The sequence below is a fragment of the Rhipicephalus microplus genome, chromosome 3 (assembly GCF_043290135.1).
Source record: "Rhipicephalus microplus isolate Deutch F79 chromosome 3, USDA_Rmic, whole genome shotgun sequence".
NCBI lineage: Eukaryota > Metazoa > Arthropoda > Arachnida > Ixodida > Ixodidae > Rhipicephalus > Rhipicephalus microplus.
The window spans coordinates 69,193,887-69,213,800 of record NC_134702.1 but is presented as its reverse complement, the minus strand read 5'-3'; the positions used below and the strand labels follow the sequence as shown (position 1 = coordinate 69,213,800).

At 45.2% G+C, this 19,914-nt stretch overlaps 1 protein-coding gene across 1 annotated transcript in view; it reads left to right on the top strand.

The window, feature by feature from the left end:
* Positions 1 to 19,914, top strand: part of LOC142802825 (uncharacterized) — a 191,073-nt gene that overhangs the window by 115,378 nt on the left and 55,781 nt on the right. Inside the window, exon 4 of the mRNA XM_075887876.1 lies at positions 6,848 to 6,910. Coding sequence (XP_075743991.1) covers positions 6,848 to 6,910 — 63 coding nt within the window. The remainder of the gene's footprint in view (positions 1 to 6,847; positions 6,911 to 19,914) is intronic.

The window sequence follows — 19,914 nt, the reverse complement described above, 5'->3', positions numbered from 1 at the left end:
GTGTGGTGTTAACACTCGTTCCTAGTTTCTAGTTTATTTGTAATTGCGACAGCAATTGTATGAACAATCCAGGCGCGTTTCTGTCGTTGCCGTGCTGTCCGTTCAACGACGCATTAATGACGCTTGCAGATCTAATTTCGTTCAGCCAAACCACAGGAATCCGCGGTACGTATACCGAGATCCACTTAGTGTGCATAATGTCGGCATGCTCAAGGCGCGGTGAGCGTGTGTGAGAAATTATTGAGAACAGCGCACAAAGCGCGTGCAGAAGACCTGCACTCTCGGTATACAAATCGGTCTATCCCGGAGAAAAGTCACGTGGGTGTCAGGATGTGCAGCGGTTGCCCGAAGAAAGATGAAACACTTTTTTCTTTGCTTTTTTTGTAACGGATAAACTTGCGCTGCTATTCGCCCGAAGGGGTGAGTTCGACTCCCTCGATATACGCGTTGAAATGCAAGAACATCATTGTATTCGTACATTCACGTGCACGGTGAATAACCCTTGCGTCAGAAATTATATTCACTCTGCATGCCTCATTATCGTACCAGGATTTTCGCTCACAAACGATACGGTAAGCTTATACGCCTACGCGTGCGTTGAAACATTGAACAGCCAGAGACGTTCACGTTTCCTTCTTTCCTGACCACCTCTCTCTGTCATCTATCTATTTTGCTTTCTCATCCTCCTGGCGTAGGGTCGCCAACCAGACACACTTGTGGTGCTCCTCCCTGCCTTCTGCCTTTCTGTTTCTCTCCTTACATACGTGCGCCTACGCGTTACTTATTTAGTTATCGTCAAGAAAGAGAACAATTTAGTCGGGGCGTCATTCCCACGGTTTCGTACGACGTACCCGATATAGACGAGCGGCGGCCTTCCACTTGGAATGTCGTACGATCTATAAAAACAAAGTCTTCCACGGCCTCCCCAACCACTGCTGTACTCTGTATATCGATAAACGCCTCATTGCCACAACGTCGCTAGTCGCTGATTACATAGTTGCGGCAACGCGTTAAAGTGGTGAAGCCTATTAACTTCCGAGCTCCCGTATTTCGGTTAATAATGGTTCCAATTAAAATTCTCTACGCGTGATGTTTGATGCGCATATCCTGGCTCAGCTGACAACCGATAATCAGCGTTTCACAAACGCGATCAGCTAAGTGGTTCAAGTAGTTAACGAAGATATCCCTCCTTGTTAAACCGTCTAGTGGTCAGCGTTTAAACAACCTTCTCAGGAATTGAAAGCCCGTCATTCGAACACTAGTGCCAGGAGGAGCAACACTTTACTTTCTTTTTTTTCCGTAATCGCTTGGAGGCTTAAAAGTGGATCGCTCGATCTAAATTACACCTCTGAAAACGGAATGCTTTAATCTGTTCCTTGTTTCTTTCATAGTTTCTGGTTTTTCTTTCATTTTTGTTTTTATGTGAGATAGACTATATAGCTGTGGAGCAGTATTCAAGAAATTGTACCAGGCAATTTATAGCCATCTCCTTCTTCTGCTTTTTTTTTACTTGTTCAAGCACGTTAAAGGTGTATGTGTCAGACGTAATTATACGTTAAAAAAAGTTCAGCAACAGTTGCACTGCAATAGACACCTCATAGCCGAATAACCTCAAATCGCTTCAAGTGCGTCTTTATTTTTTGCTCTTCTTTTACTTTCACGAGGCTCTATGTTGATAGGATTGTTTACGGTCAGATCGTGAGCATTCAGAATTTTCGTTACTACCTTTTGCTCTCGCACGACGTCCCTCCGTATAAAACGAAGTTGTGAAAAGCGCGGGAAACGAGGGCCCCCGCGAAAGGTAAACGTGGCGCGCTTTCGAAATTGAGACGTTCTCTTGAAACTCGCGCAGTGTAGCCGTCAATTACACGCGCATGCGCTTGTCCCGAAAATACAGCGCGCACGTTTAATACAACAATCAGCCGAATACCCAGGTGTTTCGCCAGCGTGGCACGCATGCCGCGGCTTGAAGTCGTCTCGATCGGCTCGTTAATTCCTCATCTTCATCAAGGGCCGGCATTCCAGGCTTCGTTGCGCAATACGGATCCAATCAAGAAGTACCTTGTAAGAACAGGCCGAACAAACTTTAAAAGTGGCAGCGCAGACAGGTACACGCGTTTTCTCTATTCTTCGGCTGCGTCTATACTTTTTTTCGTTCTCGAGTTCTTTGCAAATTAATAAAATATATCTAGGCACTCGCTCATTATAGCGCCGAACCACCTTTCTTCGTGAACATTGATTATCGGCATCCCGAAATCGGTAATTACAGCTAAGCCGTTTTCGTCATGGCTGCATGGTCTATCAAAGCACCCCTAATTGCAAAATGCATCGTCTGGCGTAGAGAACGTATAGTGCAAGGCCTCATGCAAAACTAGTGAAGTATAGAGGGTCTCAGCTTAGAATGAATCCAAAACAAACGATGTCACTGAAAACAAGCGTTTATAAGTCAAAAGCAAGCAGTCTAAACGAACCTTGAAAGGTTAAGTGCGTTCTCAGAACAAAAGCAAAGGGCATAATTTTTCGAAGTAACCAAGAAAGTGAACGTCTGCAATTTGACTTGGGACTAAATTGCCTGGCAGAGCTAAGTTGTATGCGTATGGAAGAGGGTAACCCAGAAGCAGAAGTAATCCCCGTTGCGCGGTTATTAATGAAGTAATTATTCAGGACGTCATTTGTGGCGTCCGAATAAATTGAATCTGCGCGAAACGTGCGTTGACGAGACGCAACAAGCGCGAATATTGCCATTATCTTTTCGTTTTACGTCTTTCTTTTATCTTTTTTTTTGGGCGTTAGCGACTTCGTGGTGTTCGTATTTTTGTTATACCGTAGCTTATTAATCAATTAGGCACACTGTCGCGGTTGGATGCAAATCATCCTCTTCCAGCAAATATGGGAATTTGCAGGCTCAGACATTAGTGTCATTGTAGTTTCCCGAACTCAGTTGTATCACGGCGCTGTGCGGGTGACGTAATTACGGTGCACTTTCGGCTTGCGGCCGATACTCGCGTACGAAGCCTGAATGGGTTCGATTGGTTACGAGTGAAATCCAACACGAGTCGTCAGTCTTCTCGAGACATCGCGCTGGCCTAGAAGTACCTACTGTTCGTCGAGAGACTGTGACAGCCCTCGACGCTGAAGGAGTTATTTATCAGGCGTCGCTAACGAGAACCCTTCATGTGTATAGCGAAAATGGAGTTTTGTGTTTGTAAGCGAGAGGCCTAACCTAGTGTAAAAAAAGAAGAAAATCAACGCCACCACGTTTCACGTGTCATCATTGATTGGTCGCTTCGGAACGCTCTAGAGCGCTCTCCTGTCAGAGAGAGAGGTTGAGAAACAAAAAAGATGCAACTTCTCTCTTAGCAGAGCGCTCTGAAGTGCTCCGACTTGTGTGACGTTAGCGCTGCTTATTTGCATAGAGCCCCATAATGTGAAGTCATGTGTAACTAACGCGAGTGCGTCCATTCTGGTAGCGGCCTGTCCTTGATACCGCTACGCGGAAGACATTGATAGGCCCTTACACTCTAAGAAAAAAAGAAAGGATATGTGTGGCTTCCTTTGGGGAGTATGGCTTGCCACGAATATGACTCTTCTTAAAAAGGCACGTCAGTGCTCTTCTAGGAGTAATTATACTCTCTTCTGAGAGTCGTGTGACATACAAAAGGGTCAAGTGCCTCTTTGAAGAGAGTCATATATATGGCAAGCGAGGACTCCCTAAGGGGAATATTTTTTTTTTTCTGCGAGTGTAAAGTCGATTACAACGCAAGAATGAACTTGAGAACAAGCTCCGCCTCCAAAACGGTAGTGTGCCGGCCCAGCATCCTTGTACATGCTAGGCGATTTCCATTGTAATCGCCCGCATTGTGTCTCTACTGATTCGATTACTGCGCGTATTAATAACGATAAAGGTCATTCTCCCCACTTAAAGTAATCACGCTTCACCGATCGGTGCCGTGCGAATATATGCTGCAGGTTGCCGGACGATTCGTGAAAGCCAGTGACGTAACCACAATTCTGTATGGCAAAGTCACTCTAAGTTCGAATAGTCACGTGACGTCACGCAGTTGAGCCAGTGCTGTTCGGTGCGGCGTTTATGCAAAATTTCGTCTGTGCGGAACTGTCGTCTGTGCGGAACTGTTTCGTCTGTGCGGAACTAAGAGGGGAGCTTATATATATATATATATATATATATATATATATATATATATATATATATATATATATATATATATATATATATATATATATATATATATATATATATATACATACATATAGCTGTAGAAAAAGTGGTCGACAAACGTGCGAAAAAAACACTAGTTTTACTAACGTTTCGGCAGGTGGGCCTACCTTCGTCGGAGTGAAGGCAGGCCCACCTTATATATATATATCTATATATATATATATATATATAGATATATATATATATATATATATATATATATATATATATATATATATATATATATATATATATATATATATATATATATATAGGTTTTAGCCGACTTTGTAAGGATAATCAGTATAACTAGGCTTAATGGTATCTCTTGATTGATTGATATGTGAGGTTTTACGTCCCAAAACCACCACATGATTATGAGAGACGCCGTAGTGGAGGGCTCCGGAAATTTTGACCACCTGGGGTTCTTTAACGTGCACCCAGATCTGAACACACGGGCTTACAACATTTCCGCCTTAATGGTATCTCTGTGTACTTTAAACAGGTTCTTTCTTTCTTTCCTTCCTTCTTTCTTTCTTTCTTTCTTTCTTTTTTTTTCTGTCATGCCATGTTTTCCTGCGCCTTCCTTCTTTGTTTCTTTCCCTCAAAAGGTGAGAAGAGTGTACGCAACTATAATATTATTTATATTATTCAGGCTTCTGGCTACTCTTTCAATAAAAGCCTCCACTCATCATCGTTTAAATCTGTAGAAAAACACATGTAGACGCATAAGCCGACTCGTTCTTTTACACAGAGGTGAACTCATTAAAAATGGATGGTCCGGCAGATATTCTACGTTTCCATTCAATCCCATTACGCGCTGGGATATTTATGTACTGTGTTAGGCTTTGCCTCTCACTAAGATCTTTCAGCGATGCGTTATTGGTGTTGCCAAAGTTAATTATCGCTGGAGGTTGTTTTTTTGCAAGTTTTTATATGCTTCTGATTATCTGACAATTTGAGAACTAGTTGACTACTTATTTGAACGTTTATTTGAAGCAGGATATGCAGTTCTTGCGTAGATCTTCATGATTGTTTATGGTTTGTTCCTGGTGTGCCGACACTTAAGCCGCCATAATAAGCAATTGCCTTTTTTTTTCTTCGAAGATGAGCATCATTTTTGAGAACTTTTATGAACGAATGAAGTATACGCTCTCTTTAATTGGGTAGGCATATTAAATGAAATTCTAATGAAAAACTCACTATCATATGCCTGCACCTCAATTAGTATGACGAGGAAGCCACTATACTCGAAAAATTAACTTCGTCGTCAAAGAGTGCCGATCTCTCATTCTTGTACTTTCTCTTGCGAACAGCCTGCTCAGTTTTAATCTCGCGGCGAGCTCTTCGATTCCGCGTCCGGCACTGTATTATACGCTGTAGTACCATTGTTCAATATGATATTCGTTTTTTATTCCCCGCTCATTATGATTTTATGATCAACCACTTTCGTGACTTTTCTTCTTTTTTTTTCGCTCGAGGTGGAGCGGGAGTAAAATTACTTTTCTCCTATGAATGTTTTGTGCGGTTTAACGCTTCTTTTTTGAAGCACTACGCGTCCAAATGTGTTTTACACGTTTGATGGATTGATATGTGGTGTTTAACGTACCAAAACAAAAGCATGATTATGAGAGACGCCTTTGTGGAAGGCTCCGGAAAATTTGACCACTTGGGGTTCTTTAACCTGCACCCATGGTCTGAGCACACGGGCTTACCTCATTTTCGCCTCCATCAAAAATGCAATCGCCGCAGCCGGGATTCGATCGCGCGACCTGCGGGTCAGCAGCCGAGTACCACAGCCACTAGACCACCGCGGTGGAGCCTTAAATACCTTTGCATGGATTGCAGACATCTTTTATTCAATTGTTTTACTGATTTATTGATTGATTTGATTTGAATTGCTGGTGATCTCACCAATAGCAAGATTCTGCACAATATCAAGAATCGTGTCGCGTTGTGGCACGTTACGGGAAAAAATGCAATGGCAACGTATGCAGATGTCACTGAAGTTCCAGAACAATTATGCACTTTGTTCAACATGGTAAGTCGTTTGTTGTTTTAACACATTTGACAACAGAGACCGCATGTGCTTACTGATCTATAGGCGAACTTAAGCTATGGTATAAACGCGGGTACTCAAATACAATCAATTTATTAATCAAAAATTGGTTTATCGGTATGTGGTGCAGCCCCGCTATATCTATTGCAGGACTGGGGAGAGACATCATACATCACTTGCTAAGAAAATGTGATGAAATGGCATCGCACGAACACCGCCGTTCAAAGAATTCCTGTTTATTGTCGAGGGCGAAAAGCGTGCTTGAACTTTCGCTGAGTCATAGCTTATCAAAGCGATATTTACACCACGTGCACTACTATGCGTCATGTTACAAGCACAGGACAAGGTCGTCTTGAGTCATCAACGCATCTATTCTATGACATATGAAAATAATAATAATAATAATATATATATATATATATATATATATATATATATATATATATATATATATATATATATATATTTGTGCGTGTGTGTGTGTGTGTGTGTGTGTGTAGTATATCTGTGAAAGCAAGTATTGAGATTTAGTTTGTCAGATGTGTAATAGTTGTTCGCTCTCTTTGCAGCACAAACGCCTGCCTGATCCAGATGAAAGTGCTCTACTGACCAGTCCTCTCCTTTCTCCATTCGTGAGTGCGTATTCATGAACATTCACTCGTGTTAGGTATTGTTACTCCTTTCGTACGTGACGGCAAAAGTTTGCGCGAGGTTTGCGTCATCACACACATTTTTCCACTTTTCAGTGATACCCACTCAACGCGACAACTGATAAGCCGTGTATACTCGCATTCGTGAGAAGGGGAGAGGTCGATCATGCCGTACTAATTGATTGAGCGGGTGTTCTTTGTTTGGTGGGGCGTATACGTCGCGATTTTTGGTCGCTAAAGCGAAGGTGCGCGACTTTTACAAGTGATGTGAGAAGATGGTAGTTATAGTGTGAGAACAAAACGACGACACAGAGACAAGTAGGATACGAAGGACACTTCTTGTGTCTGTGTCGTCCTTTTGTTCTCGCGCTATAACTATCGTCATGTCATACCAACTAGCCCAAGCTGCCAGACTTCTATGATTTGAGAATTGATTGATATGTGGGGTTTAACGTGCCAAAACCACCATATGATTATGAGAGACGCCGTAGTGGAGGGCTCTGGAGATTTCGACCACCTGGGGTTCTTTAACGTGCACCCAAATCTGAGCGCACGGAGCTACAACATTTCCGCCTCCATCGGAAATGCAGCCGCCGCAGCCGGGATTCGAACCCGTCAGCAGCCCAGTACCTTACCCACTAGACCACCGCGGCGGGGCAGTATGATTTGAGAAGTTAGCACGTGTGAGAGCATGAGGCGATTGCTTAATCCTTTCACGAACACTCGTATATAGAGCTAGCGTTAGACGACGGGCCCGCTTATAAGCGGTACAGTTCGTGTATAAGTGGTGCATGTAAGCAGAAAGCGCGCTAAAAACTGCGTAAGGTTTCGGGGGATGGTAATGATAAGAAGGCATGAAGCTGTAGTAACGTCCGTTAGTCAGCGCCTTCTTGAGTAAGTTCTCTTCGTTTTCTTTTTTCAAACGCGCAGCTTACTTTGATCGCGAATGAGCACGTGGGCCCGTCGCGACATTCTGCGTTAGCCCCGGTAACTATGCATCTCGCGAAACGGCCTCTGAAATGGCGGGCGCAGCATGACAAGCCGCGAGCGTCCCATCTCGGAGGCCATGCTCATGGTGCTCAAATCAGCCAACGACCGTGAATTTGAGAATATTGCTTCATCGGTTGAGAGAAGAGGGAGCGATTTTCAGTTAATGTGGATGATTCGTTGTTAATTACGGACCGCGTACTGAGGCACCATTTCTGACTGGCATGTTCTCAGGAAGTTCGACTATACCGATCGGCATCGTTTTTCTAACGGGCTCAATTTGTGTTGCAAGGTCTCTTTATCAGACTTGTGGACAACTGAGCTTTTCAGTTACACGAGATATTTGTGCTATGCATACCGTGCTTCCAATGTATACTTTCAGGTGGTGGTGGGCGCGTATGCGTATGACGTGAAAGGGAAGCAATAAAATATAATGATAAATATTAAGCAGAGCTGGGTTTGCGTTTACAATAAGACGCTTTCAAACGTTTCGGACGCACTGCCAGAATTAAAGATATATATATATATATATATATATATATATATATATATATATATATATATATATATATATATATATATATATATATATATATATATATATATATATATATATATATATATATATATATTCACCGTAATTTCTCGCGCATTTGGCGGGCACCCCCAGTTTAGTTCGATGCCATCTCTTTTCTTTTCGTCTGTGATCGAGGGAGAAATTACAGAGCAGGCTTAACTATGTAGCGAACAAATTGATATATATATAGGTAATAGGATACTGCCAAAAGAAACTACAATAAAAATTGATTGTTCTTACGATACATTCCCGAAAAGTAAGCTTGCTATTTCGTTATCGAATAAAAAAAGAAGTTCAAGAAAGGCTAAGCATTTTAACGACTAAACTATGCGCGTTGCAGTCAGCAACGCCCTGCCATTGATTTTTCTAGTTTATTTTTACTCAATTTAATTTAAAACGTAGACATTGATTGCCGAAATGCTAATATTTTTATACGTAAACCACTTGCGCCTTCTCTTTTTGATTTTTAGGCACTCTTGTGATAGCCACGTAAACCAAGTACTATATATGGTTTCCCATAGCTATACTTATTGCTTAAAACGAAAACAGAAAAGAACCTAGCCCATATTCGTTCAGTATGCCACAGCGTCATCTTTGGGTAATTCACACTTTCAGCATTACTAAGACTTGCGCGAAACCCGTAAAGACGTGCACCTTAGCCCGAGCTTTAAATTTATGCAGGATGTATTGGTATATTCCTTAGCGGGTCGCGCAGAACCTCGAATAAGCTATTAGTGCACTCTTTCACAGTTTCAGCGAAGAAGCTGTATAGACGCTCCGATTTCCGCCTTTCGCGAACGCGCAGTGATGAGAGGTCCCATTACATATAACTCGTGCTGGCAAGTAATGAAACACGTGAATTGGAACACCGTCTCGAATTTCCGCCGTGCGCACGGTCGCTCGTTTCGTAAGAACACCCCGGCTAGATAATCGAGTGACCTCGCATTGAAATGCTCATATATTTCGTGTTGTGCCTTTCTTTTTCCTGTTGTCTTAAGGCGTGTAATTTATAAGTATGAATAGGTGACAACTAGACTGCCTTACCGTTTCTCTCTCTCTCACACACACATACACGCACATTTCGCTTTTCTGTATCCTGAGAATCTCACCCTCGATCTGGCGGTCTTTTCCACTCTAAGGTTCAGACGGACGGATGGACGGACGGATCGGCGGACGGACAGACAGACAGACAGACAGACAGACAGGCAAACAGACAGACGGACGGACGGACAGACAGACAGACAGACAGACAGACAGACAGACAGACGGACGGACGGACAGACAGACAGACAGACAGACAGACAGACAGACAGACAGACAGACAGGCAGGCAGGCAGGCAGGCAGGCAGGCAGGCAGACGGACGGACGGACGGATGGACGGACGAACGGGCGGGCGGGCGGGCGGACGGACAAACGGGCGGGCGGAAGGGTGGACAGACGCACGGACAGACAGACAGACGGACATACGGACGGGCGGACAGGCGGACAGACAGACAGACAGGCGGACAGACAGACAGACAGACAAACAGACAGACAGACAGACAGACAGACAGACAGACAGACAGACAGACAGACAGACAGACAGACAGACGGGCAGACGGGCGGGCGAACAAGCAAGCGGGCGGGCGGGCGGGCGGGCGGGCGGAAGGGTGGACAGACGCACGGACAGACGGAAGGACGGACAGGTGGACAGACAGATAGACATTGTTATATTTCATTTTCATTTCATTTCACTTTATTTTCAATTCCAAAATGATACATCGAAAAACTGTTTGGACCCATAGCCAAATGCTAGAATAGGGTCCAATGATGCAATACAAAATGGCACAGTATTCAAACGATAGCACAAAGCAACAATAGCACATGTAGCAAAACAATAGAACAAGGCATTGAACCTGGATACAAGATGATAAACATTGCGGATATAGTAAAGAAGGTTAGGCATTGTACAGACATATATATTCAGATATTCGAACTTGGGTAAGATAACAGAAACATGTGATTTTTATACACAAACAAAAGAAAGGCAATGAGTAATAACAACTACGCAGTAAACTTTCACTGCACGTAGTGGTACTTATATACAAGGATTGAACGATTTTGTTAGTATTAAGGGGGTTACAGAGACACATTAAGGATATGTGTATGCCCATAATAACGCACCTATCAACGCAAGAGGATCTCATTAAAACTAAACTACATTCAATAGTGACAATACATGTATACTTTCGTATATTATGCCGTAAGTGCCCGCGCAAACTCTCACGAACGGAAGCGCGCATGCACACATACATACGTATGCATGCTCGTGCACACACATGCACTTAATGTCAGTGATAAGCCTATTAGGTGGTCGTTACCAAACCGCGGAATCCTTTAAAAAGGCGAAAGGATTGTTGCTGCGGTGAAGCTGACGACACCGATATTGCGCCAGCTGTGCTGCCCTTCTGTGGCTGGTGGCGAGATGGAACGAAATTCGCGAGATACGGAGGCAAGAATCCGCCGATTGAGCAAATTCCGTTTTTGCGTTTGTTTCCGCACTCCCTTCGATAACACTCCAAAACCCGTACGTGCTCCGCATATATATCTCTCCGGGCAGCAGCAGGAGCTGCTGCTTTTGGGGAACTGACAATATACTCATAGAGAGGGAAGGCACCCAAGAAGCAAAAGTGCGGCAGTTTCCTAACCAAGCCAATTTCGCAGCCGTCACTTCGTTTCTAATCTCGCCACGGGCGAGTCGTCGTCATTTTGGGCCCTTTGGCTTGCACTAGCTGTCGCACCATTAAGCGCCACCCTTTCTCATTTTCATTTGCTTCGCTTGCTCATGACTCTAGCTTTCCCGCGCTTACTTTACAGAGAAACTATCAATTTTTCAGGTCACAGAAAAAGGCGCCGAGCCATGAAAGGGCGATAAGGAATAGCGGGAATACTTCCGCTATTTACGTTCCTGTCTTTCGTCTTTTAATCACGGGATCTCTCTTCGCGAGCATACATATACGTATAGCGCCCGCACTTGAAGTTATTATACACGCTATGAGCTTCTGGTCACGTTTGTATATTGGTCCACCAGTGTGACTTTTAGCACTCTGCCTTCTCCCATCCACCACTCACCTATTAATCCTTTGAGAGTGTGAGCGCGATGTCTTCGCGTTCAAAGTAAATACCGTCACAAGCAGTTTGCACTGAGAGAGCCTTTGTTTTTCGTTTCTGTGCAGTGATTAGACGTTTTGCTCTGATGCTGCGTTCCTTTGACGCTCGCATCTTCTCCACAAATCAGAAGACTTATGAATAAACTTAAAACTTCAGTGACAAACTGTGATGTTGGTATGCGCTATTTGGTGAAACGTTGCTGTTGCTTTTTTCGTTTCCTTCTTTTAATTCGTTCATCTCTTTCCCCGACTTGCGGGGTAGCAAACCAGACGCTAATCTGGTTGACCTCCCTGCCTTTTCTCACCTTCCATCTCTCGCAATCCCACGAAACCCCTTTCATTCCACTTACTGGTTTTCTCGTCGCACGCTTTGGCGCTTCAGCGAGACATCACGCCGAGCCTATAACAACTTGTCGGCACTCTTAGCGCGCGTCACTGCGTTGGCTATCGAAGCACGTACGTCATCACCGTCGTCACAGAGCCCAGGCACAGCGGAGCGGTACATCGATGCACTCATCAGGTTGTTGCAGTTTGACCCGTCCCTTTCCATTGCGCGAGCTTCTCCTGTCGGAGGGACCCGGTCCCGGCGCCGTGTACGTGATACTTGAACCAAGTCAGGCACCGCTTGTGCTCCCGTTCTTTTCACCCGCTTCCTACAGTGTTCACTTATATGCGATGTTTTGAGCAGCCGCTATCGTGTGTGTCTAAGGTGATGCGAGAAGGGAAGGGCGGAGGCACTTCTCCGAGCCATCTTCTTCTCAGGATGTTGCTGTCGTCAATCGCAGCGACAATTTGATTAGGACGAACGTGCTTCCCTTGCTCTGTGCTCCATGCCATCAGCACGCGACTTTGTCAGAGGAAAATTGAGAGAAGGGGTTAGAGAACACCATCCGTTTTCGCTGCCTCTGTAGCCTCTTTCAGCCGTGATCCCTTTCATATCCTGCTCCCTTCATCTGTTCCCATTCTCTTGGGCGTGCCTCCGCTTACCCTTAGCGCTCCTTCAATACACGTACCGTTTCTCCATCCAGTGACCTTTCCTCCTCCATACTCTCTCTTCAGCTTCCCATTACTTCATCCTTACGCGTTCCCCTCCCCCTTCTATCTCCCTCTCCTATCTAACCGTAACGCCTTGTCCTATCCCGTTCTCTCGCGCGTTCCTTGTTTGCTTCGCTCTCGGTATCTTCCCACTCACCCTTTTTTCTCTGCATCCTTCTCTCTGAGTCGCCTGTCGCGTTTTTCGTGCTTGTTCTTCTTTTCCTTCCTCGTATCGACCTGTGTACAGTGCCTTCATTCCTCTCTCGGCGACCTCTCTACCTCTGCTCCCGCGTCTCTTTTGTCCCAACGGCCATCTTGAGTGCGTCGAACTAAGTCGACCGCCCGGCCAGAGACCCCCCGCACGGGCGGTCGCCTGGCGTTTTTGGGAGTACTGGGAGGAAGAGGAGCAATGGCCCTCAAAGGCTTCGTGCTCTCTTGGGCGCCCGTCGGTCTGCGTCGCCTGTGACGCATGCTGCTTCGCTCCTCGCTGACACAACGAAGCACCCTTCCAGGGGTGTAGCCAAGGAGGATTAGGGAGGGAAGGCGGGCTTCATTGTTCTCCACAATTCTTTAAGTTTACTTGCACACACACACACACACACACACACACACACACACACACACACACACACACACACACACACACACACACACACACACACACACACACACACACATATATATATATATATATATATATATATTCTTCGATATAAAAATTCTTTGATATATATATATATATATATATCAAAGAATTTTTTCGACACAACTTAGCGGTTCTCTTAATTTTATTTCCAACTGTTTCAAACGGTGGGCCGGTCTTCGTCATAGTTTGCAAGCAAAAGGTATATATATGTATATATATTAAGGAAAGAAGCCTATACTTAAGGGCTCGTTTTTCCGTGTGTGACACAATATTAATGAGATCTAACAGACAACAATGTCAAGGAAAGTATAGGGAAAGCTATTATACCTTAAATGTGAAGAAAGAAAAGTGGATGAAAAGACAACTCGCCGTGGGCAGCAACTGAACCTACAGCCTTCTAATAACGCAGATTCGAAGGTCGCAGGTTCGGTTGCTGCCCACGGAAAGTTATCGTTTCACCCACTTTTATTTGTTCACATATACATTACAATTCAGTTCAATAACTTCCCTTATACTTTCCTTGGCATTATTGCATGATAGGTCTTTATATATATATATATATATATATATATATTTATATTTATATATATATATATATATATATATATATATATATATATATATATATATAGTGGGAGTAATAATTCAATGGGCCAGTTAGTCTTCGTGAAGGTATGAGATATGGCACAACGGGAGCGTTGTCAACAAGGACAAAAATTTCCCAACAGTTTCGGGAGGGGTCCTCCCTTCATCAGGAAAGGAGTTATACTCATCCCCTGATGAAGGGAGGACCCCTCCCGAAACTGTTGGGAAATAAATATATTTATCCTTGTTGACAACGCTCCCGTTGTGCCATATCTCATACCCTATATATATATATATATATATATATATATATATATATATATATATATTGCTTGTTGGGTGAGTCGGCACAGGCCAGCCATAACGGTATTTGGCGCAAACACTTGGCAAGAGGCACATGTCTACGTCCTTTCCTTTGTCTTTTCTCTGGTGCAAGCGCAAAATACCATTATGGCTATATTAGCTGCTTGCTCAATGTACGCCGACGCCTCCAGATTAGAAGAGATTAGAAAAGTCTACCGATAGAAGAGCACAAATATGTTTTATGCCCGAATTTACTTATCTATGTTGCATGCCGTAAAGACGAAATAGCTAAACTCAGGCTCCCGATGCTCGCTTTTGAATTGTAATTCCAGTAAGTCAATTAAAGACAGCCTGGTCATTTATATCCCTGGCACAAGTCATGAAAGTTTCACTGGCGAATAACTTCGTGACCTCTACGGAAATTTGCAGCGTGCCACGAACCTGAATGTGGCTGGCATAAATGTATACGAATCTGTTCATACTCATCCTCGGACTGCATTGTGCTCGATTACTTTGTTCCCATTTCTTTGAATACACTGCTGAGCCACTGTGTTTGTAGTGCAGGTAGGGGCATCTTTGAACAGCGGGACTAACGTTAGGCAACATTTCATTTGGTATTGTACAAGCGCGACAGTTTAGCGCAGGGGCACCATCGAGGGTTAGTGCTATACACAGTCTGCAACGCCGCTAGCATTCATCATGTGGACATTGGGAAAGATTTGGTAACTGCCAAAGTTCCGTTTGATTTTGCCGAGAAGAAGTTGCCTAGAATGCTATACGTCGTACCGACGTGTCGCACTCGCGTGCATTTGGAACGCCGCCTAGTGAGGAAAAAAAAAAACGTAATGCTGCAACACGCAGTATACTGTCGATGCTGCATTCACGGTATGCCGTGGTTGAGGCGTCCACAAGTCTACGAGATAGTCAATGTAGAAGAATCGACTTATGGGCTTGCTGGTAATACTTCTTGATGACCTTAAAAACATGCACCTCAAAAAAATCACGGCACGCGCAAGAGAATCAGTGCGCCTGTAGTAATAAATTTAAAAAAAAGTTTGCATTCAAGTCAGCGCTGTGATCTCTTCATCAGTGTACTCTTGTCCATGTCGTTTTAGGGGCGAAGCGCCTTATAGCGGCACCCGTTCGTTCCTGGTAGTCGTAGTAGTAGTCGTAGTGTGTAACCAGTCTTACATTTTGACCTCCAAGGTGGTACCGGTGAGAGATTTCTTCTGTGCGTTGTTGAACAATAAAAAATTCGCAGCGTGCGCTTTAACTAAAAGCCAAATTCTCCTGTCTCGCATTCCCCTTTAGCAGCCATTGGCATGTACATTGAGCACTATCTAACAAGAAAGGGTTGCTACGTTATACTCGCTGGGCGAAACCTCCTTAGTTTTAGAAAGGTTTAGCGAGCGTTGGGCCGCAGTGCTATGAATACAGTGAACTAGTATATACCATGAACTTGAGGTGGTTAAAGGTGGGAAGTAGACACGAAGCGCTAGCCGTGAGAAAGTGTGCGTGTGCCTCCTCTCGTTCAGTCCTTGGAATGTCCGCTGGATAGCGGTGCTTCTATATGAGGAATATATGATGAAAAGATGCTAGATGGTGGTACTCGAAGTGTTGAATAGATGGACGAACGGACACACAGACAGATGCGTGGACGGACTCACGGATGGCTGCACCGACGGATGGACGCATGGACGGACGCAGGGGCGGATGCATGGACGAACGCAGGGACGGACGCACAGATGGACGTGCGGACGCACGAACAGACGCACGCACGGACGGGCGAACAGACGCACGGAAAGTCACACAGACGGACGCATGAATGGACGGAAGCAAGAACGAATGGACGGACGGATGCTTCGCCCCACTCTCCATCATTCACTCCGTGGATATGCTGCCATATTTTGGCCCAGTGTTGACGATTTCCAAGGAGACAGTCACTATGGTCTCGCTCTTCTCATGACCCCTTTCCTGAACCTTTCTTCTTCGAAAATGCCTTTTCATTCATCCCTGTCCTTGTGGAGCTAGCTAGAGCTCACGGTGTCTTGAACGCACAATTAGATGTTCCCCTTACTAACACTCGTGGTATGAAAAATCTGTAAACAGGGGTTGTATCGGGCCGACGGTTCGCCAAGCGGACTTGTCTTCCTCAAGGCTAGAACAAAAGTGATTTCTTGGGCGCTGGCGTGTCTACGCTTCGTAGTGTCTCTTCCATCCTGATAGAGGATGGGGAGGGGCAACATCGGATAGCGGGTGTGAGAGAGCCTGCAGGGGTGGGTGCTGTGAAGTATTATATGAGTGAAGGAGAAACAGGTATTTCTTGAATAAAAAGAAAAAAGAAGAAAAAATAAGTTTTCTGCAGTTGTGTCTTCCCCGCAGTTGGTTGGCCGTAAAACCTGTTCACAGAGAACTTCTTTTCGGAGGGACGTACGGGGTGGACCTCGCCTCGGCTTCACTGCCGTCAGTCTATCAACACGTCTGACCTGGCTATCTCCTTAAACCGCACCTTGCGCTGCGTGACGACTCGCCCTGCTTCGATCCTGCCTGGCTGTTCCCGCCGCGTCCTCCATCACGCGAACACGGCGACTCCGAAACCGCACTGCGTACAGAGCGTCGGCTCATCCCACGTGTCCGGCCCGTCTTCAATCTCGCGCTCCCTCTTTATCGCGTACAGGTCTTATCGCGATCCCTCTTCGTGGCACGCCTCGTCGGTGCGCCTGTTATAATACGGGAAGTATACTGCCGCCCTGCCACCTTCGACGCCCGTCCGAGCCGACAGCGGCGGAAGCTTTTCTCTACCGCCGCCTGCCGTCGCTTCACGTCGACAGCTTCCCACAGTCTTACGACGTCAGCTAACCCTTTCAGGCTTCAGCGGGTCAATGGATCTTGCCTCGCGATCATCAACCAGCGTGTTATCTTATCGGATCGTTTTCTTGTGTGCTTGCCTATCTCTTTCACGGTGTTTTCTAGTCTATTTTTCATCACCTTACTATACTTAGTTTGTACATGAGTTCAATGCCTCCTTTACTAGATGCCCGCCGCGTGGGTCTGCGAACCCGGTTCCACACCCTCTTCCTCTTTGTGTTTTCTCCGCGGAAAGGCAACGAGCGCCGCGTGCGGCGAACGGCTGCAAAGGAGGTCACGTGATGCTGCCTCTGACATTGCCATCACACTGATTACCGTCTCGGAGGCGCTAGCAGCATCAGTGAACAGCATCATGCTGGCAGACGATCCTACATTCCCGCTGCCGCCGGAAGTGGGTAAAGCAACGAGCGCCGCCGCACAGAGTTTTGGTGAACTGTACGAACTGAAGGAACCGCCGCAGCAATGGAAAAGAGAGTGGCGTGACTGGCATCTAGTAAAGAAAGCACTGGTGTTCATTACAGCCAAGTTTTTTTTTTCCTCCTTCGTACAGACCGTTCACAAACAGCAATGTTCGTTTCTATAGCGAATTGCTAAAATAATTACAACGCGTATAGAGAACTGGTCTCAGAACATTTTCGTGCGCACATAGGTCTCGTACAAACTAAGTGATAGAACGAATATACCGGGGGATGGGGGGATAACATGATAAAAAGAAAGATACGAACATCTTTCCACTGCTGCTTTTCGTCCATGCGGTAATAAGCGTAACGCGGATGGAGATAATAAGAAAATGGTGAAGGAAATGCATGAAAAGCGAATGGGCGTTTTTGGCCGCCACCGCGGGAGTCCTCATCTTCGGTGGGGCTCAGGCCGGATCATCCCTTCTTGCGATGGCACGATGGCCACACCTTCGATTCCTCAGCGCGGTGCGTTATATATACGTTGCTGCGAGATGAGGCTCGTTTAACGAGAGCTCCATCTCCAGCTCCTGGGCCCGCCTCTTTAGCGCGAGATTGCCTTTTGCTTTCGTTTCGTCTATGTTTTGTTTTTCATCATATGCGCGCTATGTCGCTTCTTTCTGCTTCTTTCACTCTCTCAACATGCACCCGTCCAAACCAGTTTATTTTCATTTTTACGTGTTGTCGTCGTGCTCGTGTGGTTATAGGGGGGATGGAAGCGTGCGTCTGGACCGTGTGTGTGTGCGTGTGCGCGTGTGCGTGCGTGCGTGTGTGTGTGTGTGTGCGTGTGTGTGTGTGTGCGTGTGTGTTTCTCGCGGGTTCAAGTGCTCGTATGGTCAGGATGTAGAAAATAAAGAAAATTGTGTGTGTCTGTGCGTGACTGCGGGCGGGCGCGCGCTCGGGGTTTAGGATGATGAGATAATGAAGCGAGAGAGAGAAGAAAATATTTCTTATGTTCATTTATCCAATATGACAGGCACTGTATACGGATATTGCGCGACACCCCGTATGTGTCTCGTTTCCTATTACTATACCATAAGCAGGCAAAGAAAGCGCTCAAATCTCAAGCATTCATACAAGAATTTTATATTCCTTTCAGTCCGGTAGTCGGAGACTGGTAAGGAATCATCATGCATGGGCACACATAGACAGGTTTTACAAAATTTAAAAAATGACTTCTCAATTTCCATTTGGTCATATTTTTGCCTGAATGCTCGTGGGCTTAAACGCAATTCTTTTTGTCTTTTCCATCTTGCACCTGCCGTCACTACCACAATGACAGCTTCATTACCTGAGGTATTTACGTACAAGCTCGCTAAGGCGGAAGAAGACCTTCGGGGAAATTGGCATATAAGAGAAGAGTAGAAAAAGGCGTATGACAAGAATACAGTACAGACGCCTTCGGCAGTGTGTCGTCTTCTGTGTAATTTTTTTTTCAGACATGAACCAGCACCAATCTTGCCGTCAACATAATTTCGCTCAAGGAAACGCTATTGTTCCGTGAGGTTGCCTTCTGCACAAGTTTTCTATCATATTGTGTCCCGTGTGGCTCCGTGGTATGGAGTTCTTGTTCGCTAAAATCGTAGCGTTTGTGAATATCCGTGGAACAGCGTAAACGTGAGCAAGCCAGTCGGTAGTTACACCTGCCTGTACAGAGCTGAACCAGAAAAAACAACAACATTTATTTCTTATGTATAACAAAATCAAGTGCAGTCTAATGAATAAGGTGTAATAATAAAGTGCAGTTGTGTACATTGACGCTGGTGTCTGATTAGCAGCGGGAGAATAGCTGGTGTACAATCTATATCTATTCTATATGTCGTACCGTTCGCTAGCTAATTATAGTAACTGCATCTTTATTTGCGCGACATTGTCTCCTTGTGTGACATCACTAAGAGTTTCGCCGCAAGGCTGAAGCAATTGTACCATAATTTGAATAGTGTACGAAGCAAAAACATATTCCGTGTTTGTGAACAACGGTATGGGCGCCGTCAACCTACGGAGGTGCTTCTGGTGACGTTACGGCGCTTGGGCTTCGCTCAGACTAAAGTTAGTTACCGCTGTGCATGACCTCGGGAGAGAGAGAGAGAAGAAATGTAGGAAAGGTAGGGAGGTTAACTAGACTATGCGTCCAGTTTGCTACGCTACACATGGGGAGGTGAAGAGGGGGGTAAAAAAGAGAGAGAAGGATAGACACATGTCACATCACACACACACAATGCGGTGTTTCACAGGCGGTCCCTGAATGAAGTGGCTGTCAAGTATCTCAGGAGGGCTCGCGTGGCTTTCTGTGCTGATGTGCTGCGCGACCAGGCTCCTAAGATCTTTGCTTCATTAAATGGCCGGTCATCGAGTCTATTCAAGGCACACTGGAGAGT